Here is a 13,273-nt window from a genome sequence, read left to right as displayed (position 1 = left end):
TCCCCCAGGATCGGCCCCTTCCGGCCTGGAACACCGGGCATGACGTGCCATGGTGGGGAATATCCCTTTGGCTAGTTCAAATCACCTGTCCCGGCTATGCTCCCTCCCAATTTTCTGTGTATCTTCTCACTGGCAGAGCATGAGACACAGGCAAGAAAATGTCCTTGGTTATGATAAACACAATCCAGCAAAACCAAAACAACAATGTATTATCACTTCTGAATTCAAAACACTGCACTACACTAGCTACTGAGAAAATTAACCCCATCCTGGCTAAAACCAGGACAGTCAGGTTATCCTGCAGGCAACACTGCTTTTACCACCTGCAGTAACAGTCCAGAACTAGTGGCACTGGGGAACAAAAGCTTTCAGAATGAGGCCCACTGTGTATTCACCGCATTGCTCCTCCATGGCCCAGAGCAGGGCCATGTATTCAGTGGGAAGAGCTGGGACATACCAGTGGCATAGCTGATTCTTAGCCCTTGGTAGGAGATGTAGTCAGGGATCATGATATAATCTGAAATGACTTTTGATTCCCAGTTCTAGTAATAGAAATGGCTGCAGTGACTAAATATTTATGTCTGAAGTGCCAGGTCTATAAAATGATCATTAGTTTTTCTATTGTTTGTACTTCCCTTCATGAAATGAAAGCTGAGATCATGAAAAACCAGCAACATTCCCAAGTAAGTCATTAGACTCTTCCTGTGCACATGCTCGCTCTTGAGGAGAGAAAACTTGGAATTCATTATGAATAAAGAGAAATATGGATCCTACTGTCAAAGACTTCCCTGATGATTGATGTACATGTTGAATATCCAGCTGAGACTGTATATGCTCTTTGACTGGATCGCATACATTTCATTATCTTCAAGACCAGTGGGAAATAAATGACTGATCCTGCACACAAATATCTGCTCAGGCCCTATATGGTGGTTTTTTTAAGGAACCGAAAGCACATATGTGCATTTTAGGTGTATTGGAGCAAAGAATAAAGACCAATACTGATCATTAGCATGAACAAAATAGTCTTGTCTGAAGGAGCTTCTCAATAAGCACATTCTGATTGTAACTTTTCTAGAGAGATAGTATTAAATAACGCTTAGTAGCTTTAAGAATGGCATCAGGAGAAGTCCTTGAAGAACTCCTCCCTGCTGTGCACAAACCCAGGTTGGTTTCTGCAGTACAGAACCATATCCCACTTTCTTTCTCCAATTCATGTTTCAGATCCTCTTCAGTTAAATTACAAATTAAAGGAACATATGGGAGGAATTTAAATTCCACAATCAATAAGATAGCTTGCAAAGACCCTACTCACTCACCTCTGGGTGACAGAATCCTTCCATGAACAGGCCGGAAAGATTATCTGTAAAAAAGGATGGATTAATTGATGAATACACAAGTTAACTGTGCTTTCTGTTCTGAGTGAAAATAGCCAGGTTTGTGTGTTTGCTGTGGTGCCGAGAGAAGTAGAAGCAACATTTTATTAGTCCTCCCCAGACTCTGTTATACATCAGTGTGTTTATTCAAGTTTTTGTTGTAAAAACTTTTTAAGTCATTGGAGGGATAAAATTTCATGTAAGCATCTTTTGGGCAGTCTATGCATTTACTGAACTGTTTATTAGTCTGTAACACGAGGATTTATGAAAATATCTTAAAGCTCTAATCCCCTTACATGGCAGTGTTTCTTATATCCCTGAACACCACAGTAGGATATTTCACAGAGTATGTGAATAATTGCAATGCTAACTGATAATACCTGCATAAGTTGTCTAGGATAATGACACAGTTGTCTCATCTAATTAATACAGTTATCAATTCAGAAATTGCAAACCTTTGTAAAATACCTTTTTTTTTTCCTTAGTAAGGCCTTCATTTGGATAATAAAATCACTGGGATTACAAAGAACAGTTGTCTTCCTCCGGTGAGAAAACAGATGGTTGTTTGTAAGAGGAACAAAGTTTACATAAATGCTTGTTGAAGGCAAGAATCCCATTAAGAGTCCAGTATGCTGTAATTACATTTGGGTTTTTATACAAAAATCATGCATATATTTATAGAAAGGAGAGGAGGTATTACATTAATCAAGTAAAATGCGTTTAGAAGTTCTGTTGAAGGTTAATATGTATCTCCTAGAGCCAGAAGAGAACACATTAAGCTTCGTAAACTGATCGTTGATTAGACTGACGTCAGTGAAAATGCAATTAGTCTTATATATTCCTGGACATATGGAACGGATGTTGCAAAGTAGCCAGGAATTAATTTCCTTGATTGCTTTCTTTTTCTTTGGTTTTGTTGTGAGGCTCATGCTTTGACTGTAAAACTCTGCAAGTTTAAAGTGGCTGAGACTTGAAAACATGCAGGGGAGTTTCTGTGCTGTTCTCCATCGGGATGGAGGTTTGAAGCCTCAAATTTCCAAGCAGCAGAATAAGAAGCAAAACCACACTCACTGCTGAAGGTGCAAGAGAGTGCTCCTGGTTGATCTGAGGTGAATCATCCGGGAAGGCATCACTGAAGTAGTAACCTGGACTTGAGCCTAGAGCACTGTTCCTGGACCTCCTGTGGGTCAGCTCTCTTTCAGAGGTCTGCAGTCAGCTCTGACTACTATCATCCTAGTACTCAGCCTTGGAACAGCTCTTTTAGAGTATTGTGACCGTTCTTCATTTCATTGCTGGCATGTGCTGAGCAAGGTCTTGTTCTATCCAGAGATATATTAAGCTACTTAAAAAAGACAGGACAAATGCTTTTGGCAGAAACACAGGTTTGTGGGAGATATTCACCTTGCAGAGGTGCATTTCCCAACAGTGAAACAGCTGTGCCCAGACAGACCAGATACATGTGATAATTTTCTTTACTATTTCAATAATTATCTGTACTGTACTATCCTCCCGCTTTTTCCTTGCATAACTGAATCCCTGCCTTGGGATAGGGATCACACTTGCAGAGTGATTCAAGGATGCAGTCCCTTGCATGGCTTCTGTGGATACTGCCTGTGATGGCTACGTAAGAATAATTGATCAAAGATCTGGTGGTTTGGGTTTTTTTTAATTAGGTGGGCATATATGGCTTCCTGTCAAAAGCTGGGTCACAGTCCTCTCATCAGTGCAGTGACACATGTCCGAAGAGGCTAAAAGTAAATGTGAGCACAGACACCATTGTGGGCTGATGTGGGTAAGAGACATTATCTGCTGGCCAGGGCCAGCTGCCTTGAGCAGTCTGGCCCAGGTACTCAGCTACAGCAGTGTTGCCTGGCCTGTCATCTGTCACGAGTCGTCCACACAAAGGTCTGGACTCGTGGGAGCTGCCACAACTCACATCACAGCCACACTTTAGCAAGATCTGCCCTCAGCCTTTCACAGTCACATGCAAGACTCAAATACACATTTTCGGAAGTCAAGGACAAATGCAGAAACCAAATAAATCCCAACTGACGAGTTGAACGACCCTTTTTCTACCAAAGTTTTCATGCATACCAGTTTTTTGCTATCTCTCTACGACACCCTGAACCAAGGTGACCTTTAGTAGAAATTGTGAGTTGACCTGACAGCATTATAATTTGAACACAGGTATATGATTATATTTCCCCAGAAATGTTTCCGCAGAGGTCCTGCTGTGCAGAAGACCTCAGCAATCATTTTCAGGACTTTGCTCAGATACAGGTTCTCCTTTCTTTAAATACAATGTAAAAGTAACAAAAAAATCTACTGATAAATTTGCATACAAATAGCCTATTTCCTTAAACCAGGGAAGGACTAAGGTTAAGTATGTAACAAATTAAACTCTATCTCTAGAGGTTTTCAACCTTTTGTGTGCATCCTGCACAATCTGTCTTTTTTTTTTTTTAAATAAATTTAGTCATTACCATATTTCATTAATAAGAGACCTTTTGTGGTTTGGGTTTTAAGACTGCTAAAAGGCTGGCAGTAGGCAGTAGTTGAGTCATTTGTACAGAAGAGTGGTGGTAAATTATGCTGGACTTCCTATATCAATTTAATCAGCATAGCCTTTAAAGTTCAGTGTTTAGTGTCATTATAACAATCAAAGTTGAAATTACGTATAAAGTATGATTGCAATATTTTATGCAGCTTTCTATTATGTCCTCTCTATATTATGCACTCCGTAATATGCTAGTCTGAGCCTGGATAAATGATTCTTTAACTTCTCGTGAGTAATACGGAAAAACCAGCAACAAGAATTGCAGACTCTACTCTGTCTTCTTCAGACTAAAGAACATAAAAACCTAATTGCTACTTCTGATCTCATCTCTCCTTCATCCAGTGTAGTATTTGAGGTAGCAGCCAGAAACATGCTTTGAGAAACCACACAGGGAAGTAAATAAAAGAACTTTGCAGAGACAACATTTTCTTTCTTATCTTGGACCACTCATTAACTTTTCCATCACTAACATATCTGTAGTTTGTCCCCCATTACTGGAAAGCTGAAACATTTTCATTAGCATGAGGCAGAAGGTGTACACAGCAGAACAAAAAAGAGGTGTCTACTCTGACAGGGGTTCTGCTCCTCATTCTTAGAGTTCAAGATGTAGCTGGTGGATCCCATGTGCCTTGAGGGAGAAAGTGGCCGAATCATTGTTATGAGACCTATAAGAAACTTGGGCACACAGAGGGGACACCTCATCCCTTCTTGCATTGTTTGCCTGCTCTCTGTAACACTCAGCTCTAAAACCTTTATTGCTATAATTGCCTCCTTGTTTCTTCTTTAATAGAATTCAGAAAAAAAAACAGAACCACAAAACTTTGCCTAACAGGATGAGGGAGGAACAGATAGAAAAATCTGCCTATATAGGGCAATAGTTCATAAACTGTAATTCATTATCAATACTAACGGAGAGGTTTGGGAACGACACCCCAGATAGTGCAAATCTATCCTGAGATATTGAGTTAAACCCTGAACTTGGTGGGGGGGTTTTGACTTTGTAGAGTTCTTATGTCCTCTTGATGAATGTAAGTGTTCTTGCATTTAATTAATATCTTCTATGCTAAAAGAAAAAAAAGCAAGAAAAAAGCACAGAATATGCCAAGTGAGAAAGCAAAGGTAGATGGGAAGAATTAAGGATGTTTAGATACTTAAAAGTGACATTTTCCATACATTCTTACTTTTTCTAATTGTTATACTGACTTCAAATATCCAAATACTAGAAAATAATTTTCTGTTTAGTTTCAAGGAGCAAAAGCAGTTTAAGACTGGGGTGTTATTTTTATAGTTTCTATAGAGAACAAGCACCTAGAGTAATAAAATTTCCTTGAGTTTTTTGAAGGGAGATAGAGGGTATGAAGGTTCTGCTTGGGATTTTCTCCAGTTTTATTAAAAACATACTAGTAAAATTAAGGCCCTTGGTGATTTGCTTCAATAATATCTCTGTAGAGGACAACATGCTAACCCCTGCCAGTTTTGTGGGGTATGAAAATATGCTAGAATTTTGTGTGCCAGTTCAAAATGTGGCCAAGGTTTAGGAGCCTTGGTCAGTGACACCCTGAGGCAGCTCACTGTTCAGAGTCCTTAGAGAAAGCTGCTGTTACTTGCTGGTCAGTCAGAACGATTTTTGTCAGAAACATCATAATCCTCTTTCATCTGGCAGCTCATACTCTGTCAGGAACTCTATAGAGTAAACTACAGAGATGTTTTCAGTAACTAGCTCTCCCTGTCAACCACAGTGCTATAATTCACTAATGCAGGTGACAGGAAATTGAAGAATAGCCCAGAATGACTGCATTGTCATTAAATCTGTTATTTTCAGTATTTCCTAGATCATAAAAACAGTTTATCTTCGCAGTTTTCTATTTTTTGCCCCTTATCTAGAAGTATCATATTTTTATACCTGCATATTACTAGGGTGTCATTAAACTGGAACCCTAAAGGGGTGCAGGCAGGGAGTTGGTTCTGCACCAATGCAGAGATTTCAGGACTGTGCTTAAGTGGATCTCTCTTGAATTCAGTGAGGTTGAAAACACACAAAGAACCAAAACTGCATGTGCATCTTTCACCGCACAGATAGCATTCAGACTGTTACATGCATGGATTTGGTTATAAATTGAATCCTCAATATAAGTAGAGCTAGGGGTTTTCCCTTCCTTTTCTCTGTAAACACAGGCATCTCCACTGCATTAGGAAGTCTTGGGAGAACTGTAGTAGAATATTTGTAGTGGGGACCCTGTGGACTTCAATAAAAACATCACTGTATTTTTAATGCAGTGTATTGAGTTAAAGTAACCTTAATATTTCTTCTTCTAAACTTTATCAGAGCAATTTTATTTCAACTCTTCACTGCATATCTCTGTCTGAGTTAGGAATCAGGATAATATCTGTGTTAATGCTATGGTCTTAGGAGCTATTGGAACTAATTTTATTTCAGGTAGCTGCGATAGATACCATGCAGCTGCACTTCTATGAATGGTCTGAAATTATAGTGGTACTCATTTTCTCACCATCTGTGGATGCAGTGGTTCCTGACACCTTCCTTCCCCTGCATTTTATCCCCATGGGTCACCACAGTTCTCTGCTGATCTCTGGAACAAATGACATGGAGAAGAAGGCAAGTCGCTCATTAGTGATAGAGGTCTTGAATTTTAGTGCATTATATAGTTTCTAAATGCTGGATGCTGTCTGTGGAAGACATGAAGTTGCTTCCTTGCATCTTAAACACTGCAGAACTTCCTCCCATCATGCATAAGCTGCTGGTTCTTTATCACAATGCAGATGGAAGCAGCAACAGTGGCCAGTGATGCCAGTCCCAGTCTCAACACATGCTGCCTGGCTCCCTCATGCACCTTCTGTCACACAGTTGTTGCTGTTTAAATAACTTCTACTCAGATTTGAAATTATGGTTTGTAAGCCCAGAGCAGGAAATCCAATTAATGCTCCAATATTTGGACTAGCCATCTCCTCCATATTATTTCCTTCCCCCTTTACGTTATACATTCCGGGGTCTCTACAAAGCAGAGTTATTTTCTTCCTCTTAATTGATGAGAAGCTGGATGTATTCCATCTGGCTGCCAGAGAACTAAGATGTTGGGATTTTTTTAATTATTATTTTATTTCCATAAGAGGATAGTTGGGCATGTCTAGGACTTTCTGTGGGATCTGTGTCCAGTGTCTTGTCAGGGCACTCTGGGCACCATCCTGCAGGGACTGAACCCAGGAGCAGAACTGGGGGTTGATCATGATGTTCACCAACTGCCCCAACAGGGCAGGTGATGAACCAGAGGTACCAACCAGGCACAAAAGGGGCTGAGACCAGGGCCACAGCTGGAGACAAGCTGCCACTTGCGTTCATGGCATCCATCCAGGAAGTGTGGCTGGAGAGTGGCACTCCTGTGATGCCACTGGGATAGGGACTGATGACCCCAGGCTGAGCCAGATGTGTCCTGGGCACCGGGCAGGAGTGTGGGGAGGCCCAAGGTGGGGCTGCACAGGGCCAGAAAGGCCTGTTAATGACCCTGGGGCTCCTCTGCTGTAACCCTAGGTGACACTATTGGTCACGGTTCTGACTTGGTAGTTCAAAGTCTTCCATCTTATTCTTACTGCTGAATACCACTGCTGTATGTTCGTGGATATGTTTCTGTTTCTCCATCCTTCAGTTTGTGTCATTGGTAAGGTATAGGGCTTAGCTGCTTACTGAAACTTTGCATAATGAAAATGCTTTCTAAGCATCATTAATTAGTGGTTACACTATTTGTTGCTGAAGGAATGTGAAACATCTTGAAGGAATTCTTGGCCCTATAGAGAGAAGAGAAAAATCTTTGCTTTTCCTACAACAGAGATTTCAGCTCTTCATATGACCTGGATGTATCAACGGGGAATCACTCTTTATACACTTGTCCTTGTTGGAAGATGTTACATCAATCAGTTTTAGGCACACTGAATTTATGCATTAAAGCGTTTTTCAAAATTCAATGGTCACATCACTTTCAAAACAAAAGGAAAACCCTATCAAATGGAATGTACCCAACTATGTGCACATTTCTGGGAGAAAGAGAGTGAGCAGACAGGGTGTATTTCACTTGCACTGTTGACAGCATAGCTGGAAGGTGCTCAGAATCATTATGAGGATCTCAGGAGAACAATCAGATAGAACTGAAAAGTGATGCACTAAAGAGCATTAGAGAGATTCCTACTGACTGCAGCAGACTTCAGGCAAACACAATTTGTGTCTTAAACAGGGACTTAAAGCAATGCTGACAAACACATAACCTGAATCTGGACATATCCATAAGAAGAAATTTGAGTGCCTAGGTCAGTATTTTACAAATCTTCCTGACTACATCTGTACAAAAAATTAAATCTATATGCCTTTAAAACAGCAACACTCTATGCATTTATATTTTCTGACTGCTTGGTTATTTTGAGTGCTCTTCTCAGGTGATGTATTTATTACTGGCCTATGTCCTCTAGCTTTCCACAAAGGAGTATAAAGCAGAAACTGGATTGCAATATAGAGTTATACATAATATTAAAAACTAGGATTTACAGAACGTAACTTTGAATTTTGACAGTCATCTGGTGTCTTCAAAGCCAAGCCAAGACCATCTATGCCTACAGCATTCCCAACATAAAGCTATTTAACTGTACTGTGTAAAAATGCAGTAATGAAGGTCTATTGTCTCCTTCCTTTCCTTGCCTTTATGCACACAAATGACTGAGAGCATCTCCCTCTACCTTTTTCTTACTAAGTAACCTCAGTTTTTATTCTGTTGGTCCCACTTTCCAGGTGTCTGATTACTCACAGGATCTTCTGCTGAATCCTTTCTGCAAAGGCCTATGAAGGGCAAGTGGGAGGATGACTTGTGTATCTAATACCCAGGTTTCTGCAGTACTGCCCACCACCATGTAGCCACAAAGATGAGCTTGTGGAATGCCACTGGTCATGTTCAGTTTATTTGCTGTCGTACCCAGACTGCTTTCTCAGGAATTGTCACCTACTCAGTTACTTCGCCTCATGTTATTCCACAGTTTGTCACAAATGTGATGTTCTATGCTCGTTGGTACTGAATTGTGCTCTGTTGTCTGAATTCTGCTCTAGTTGGTCAAAATTGTTTTAGTCTTCTCTCCTAAAGTGCTTAGAGCTTGGCATTGTCTGCAAATTAAAGAAAGGCACAAGTTGCAAGTGGCTTGAAATACCAAGCCTTTCAACAATACTGGAAAGTCCAAATCAAAATATCTTCTGTTCTGCTGTGAATACTTGACATCTGTTCTTTCAGTACAGCTATCCAGCTGACTATGCACTCACCCTCCTGCACTTTCAACCAAAGCAGGTTTTCCTTGCTCATTGTTTAGAATCTCATATCAAAAGGTGTGCTAAGAGGCAAAGAGATGATATCTACGGCTTTTTCCCTGTCCGTAAGACCACTTCGCTTGTCAGAGAAGGAAGATAAGATGAATTACTGACAGTTTGTCCTTGACAAGCCCATCATGATTTTTGATTAGGACTGTAGAAATTTGAAGTGCTAATGGGAGACTGCTTGATTGCTGGGAAAGTTCCGTGCGGGGAAGCAAGCGGCCGACTCAGTGTGAGTGATTAAGCAAGCTCCAACGTTATTGTCCGACAGGCTCTTTTTTATACAGTGCATGACAAGCATATAACTATCAATCATTTATAATTGGCTAAGCTCTAAAGATAGCATTCAGGTACTCTCCCTACTTGCGGTTACAGCTGTGAGGATTCTTTCTTACTTTCTCAGGCTTGGCTGCATTCTTAGCTGTTTGTCTCAAACTTGTTTGTCTCACCCTCAAGGACAACTTGCCACTGCCTTCTGCCAAGTTAAGTTGCCTTCTGCCAAGCTGAGTTACTCCCTATCTATATATAAGTTACAATCTCCAGAGCCTTGCTTGTACAGTGCATTCCCAGGTGCATTCCCAGGACTGTGTCCTTGCTCTCTTAGCCATTCTCCAACACTTGATTGTCTGTTCATGAGTTTATTTTGTTCTTAAATCCCACAATCTAGCTACAAATTCATTACATGGCCTTCTGGCTTTGAAAAGGCATAAACTGTGCTTGCTCTTTCCTTGTCTTGTGAACTCAATCTATTCTCAACAATTTTTCAAAGATTATTGCTAACAGATCTGGTATCAGCTAAACTTGATGAAATTTGCCAATCAAAAAACCATTTATCTTTCCTAAGAAATTCTCTAGGCTGTTATGTCTTATAATAGCCTGTGTTCCTACACCTTTTTGTTGCTAATGGTAACCTGTGATCGGATTAGGATGACGTTGAAGTGAGAACCAAAGCAATAAAAAATCCATCTTTCCCAGCATACTCTATTACCAGCTTTCTTCTCTCCATTTTCCTCTTCACCAGTTACCTTCCTAGCTCTGTAGAATAAGCTTTTAGCTGGGCTGCATTATTTCATGCTGAGCAATCTTCTTTTCTTCAATTAGCCCTCTTCGCTTCAAAGTGATAGGAGCATTTTGTTCAGATTTGTTTAAAAATACAGCTCTTGGCTACCTCTCCGATCCTCTCATAGCTGATACTTGACAATCCTCTTCTACTGAATCTCTTGATACTATATACTTTCATTTAATTCACTTACTGCATTTCATAGCCCAGGCCTTGGTGGATGTGAATATCTCTCTGTGCCATATGATACGGAAATGTGAGCATTAGACACTGGGCAGACATTGCCACCTCCTCCCATGCCCCCAGCCCTCCTCATTTAGCAGTTCATGTGAATCAGCTCATCACTCATGGCCTCTTTAAATACAGCTTCTTCCAGCAATTCAGTTCCTCTTTGATAATCTATCAGTTTCACAAGGCCTGTCCCAAATTCCAGCTCTGCCATACTAATAGTCCTTGACTACAGCACCCATTTTTAATATTCTCAAAATGACTGGTTTTTATTTGTTTTGGTTTTTGCAGCAGGGCAAATTGTTGGATGTACTAACATGTTTTGTAGTGTGAAAGAGGAGCAGTAACTTTTCTGATGGGGTTGGAAGGAAAAGAGATAATCCACATTTTGTTTCATTTTCCTGCTGCCACTTGGGGAAGAAGTAGGGCCTGTTTGCACCAACCTAGAGAAACTAATTACAGTGTTAGTTAGATACTACAGTTTTACAGTTATAAAACAGTCACTGTCATAGCTGGCAGGGACCATGGTGGGTCTGTGCTGCCCAGAGATTTTTCATGGATTACTTTCACAGCCTGACCCTTTTTCCTTTTTTGTCTCTGTAGATTATCAATTCGGTGGTCTTGCTGATTCTGCTGAGTGCCCTGACTGATCCTGACCAGTATCACCTAACCAGTGCTGAATTAGGGGGTGAATTTGAATTTATGGATGATGCCAGTAAGTATAAACTGCCTAAATACTAGCACTCATTGCTCCAGCATTTATGTAACTGTCCTATCATTTCAACAATTACTGTCCTTTAAATAATTGCTTCACCTTGGTGTCTTGCACATGCATTTTTTGTTGTGAAAGGTATGTTCATGGCACAGTTCAAACTGGTTTCACGGTAGTAACCTTATCTGCTCCCTATTAATTATGCATCGGCTCTGCTGTGTCCTGGCTTGGCAGGGGCAGAGCCAGCCCTTGACATGGAAATGTATCCCTGAGCATGATGCTGAAAGCCCCAGGCGGACTTTGCAGGACACAGGGAGATACAGAGTCTCTGCACCTCCCAGCACCATATCCCCTAGCACCTGCACATGCATAAGAACCCATACTGCTATTTATGTAACTGAGTGCGTTCATTCATGCTGTATGGATTTATGCACCCCTCTGTGTGCACATGGCATGACTTGCACAAACCTGTTCGAACAGATACAAGTATAAATATTAACTGTATAGTCACAGGCATACTAGCAATAACACAGGGCAGCTTCCTTCTCTCACCAAAGGGCATCATAGGGAATCTTCAATAGAGTCTCAGGGAAGGGTGAGCCTGGCCATTTGTGTCTCCTGCAAAACCTACTGTCCTTTGCAAATGTTTCTTTCGTCCAAGACTGTTTCAAATTATTTGGTGATATTTGTTGATTTAACTATTTAATTCACATCTAGAAGATTTCATTCAATGTGATTTTGATAAAAATATCTGCTTATTTTCATTTCTGTTCACAAGGTTGTTACATTAAACATTTTCATAGTAATCTGAAACAAGGTCTCCTGCTAGTCACACTGGTGTCTTGCTGCTCTGAATCCCACTCATCCACAGCAAAAGTGTCTAAGTCCTTTCCTCATTCCTACTGCAGTCAATAAAAATATCAGTAGGTAAAGGAATAACCCCACAAGTGAGAAAAATAATGGCCCTATGGTGTGTCAGAGCTGCTGGTTGTCATTTAAGGGATGCCACAGGTTCTTTAATGCAAATATGCCTTGAGGGTCCACATTGAATTAGTGATAAGGGGTGATTGCTACTTTATTGTGTCTTCATTGAAAAACCAGCTACAACTTCTGGCTAAAAATCTTTTTATATAACTGGATTTAAAGAAGTAAGGACCATAGTAGATACAGATGGGCTCCTAGCTGAGTCTGACATATTAAAACTGACTGCCTTGTCCTAATTCTCAGAGATTAACCTTGGTAATGACTGTCTGTCAGTGTGGTTTTATATAGCCGACATCAGAGGCCTGCCAGTGCCCAAGGCTTTAAAATTGTAATTCTGTTTTGTAATGCAATAGCTGTCAGATCAAGTGCATTGGGGATTTCCATCTACACTTGAAAATTGTATTTTCTGTATATTTTTATCAAGGCTTCTGAAGTGAACCCTGCAAGACTGTAAAAGTATGGCTTGTGGACCAAGCGACCTCATTTCCATTTGGTAAAGGGAGCATTTCACAGACAGTTAAATTACGAATGAACATTTGAATTAATGTCTCCTTTTACTCTTTGCCTCACTCCAGTTTAAGGCCTTACTGAGTAAAGGCAGCTGAATCAAGTTACTGGCTTTTATAGTTACTGGAAATAGCTGGTGGGAGATAATTTCTTTCTTCTTTCTTTAAGTATGACTATATTTGTTCAAATTCGATGGAATGTTTTATTACAAGATTAAACCATCTGACAAACTTCCACATACTCTTCTCTTTTCCTGCTTTTCTTTATCTTTTTTGAGGAAATGTTTCTCAGGTTAGTTGCATGAGCTGAAACCATGATTATGAGATACAGGGAGATACATCATTTCTTATGCTAAGAAGATCCCGAAGTTGTTATCTATATATACTTGTGCTGACAAATAATAATTATGAAAATACTAGTTGCCATTACTCTCATTGCTATTGATGTTCCTATCAATAGCAAACAACAAAAAAATTGCAGAAACAGAGTT

General features: G+C 40.2%; 1 protein-coding gene across 1 annotated transcript in view; it reads left to right on the top strand.

Moving 5' to 3' along the window:
• LAPTM4B (lysosomal protein transmembrane 4 beta) overlaps positions 1–13,273 on the top strand; it is a 55,679-nt gene that overhangs the window by 4,779 nt on the left and 37,627 nt on the right. The window contains 1 exon segment of the mRNA XM_009079462.1: positions 11,184–11,295. Within this exon segment, the coding sequence (XP_009077710.1) occupies positions 11,184–11,295 (112 nt within the window).

Source organism: Acanthisitta chloris, unplaced genomic scaffold (genome assembly GCF_000695815.1).
Source record: "Acanthisitta chloris isolate BGI_N310 unplaced genomic scaffold, ASM69581v1 scaffold30657, whole genome shotgun sequence".
NCBI classification, from domain to species: domain Eukaryota; kingdom Metazoa; phylum Chordata; class Aves; order Passeriformes; family Acanthisittidae; genus Acanthisitta; species Acanthisitta chloris.
Note: the sequence above shows the minus strand (reverse complement) of the source record. Positions and strands in the feature narration are given on the sequence as shown.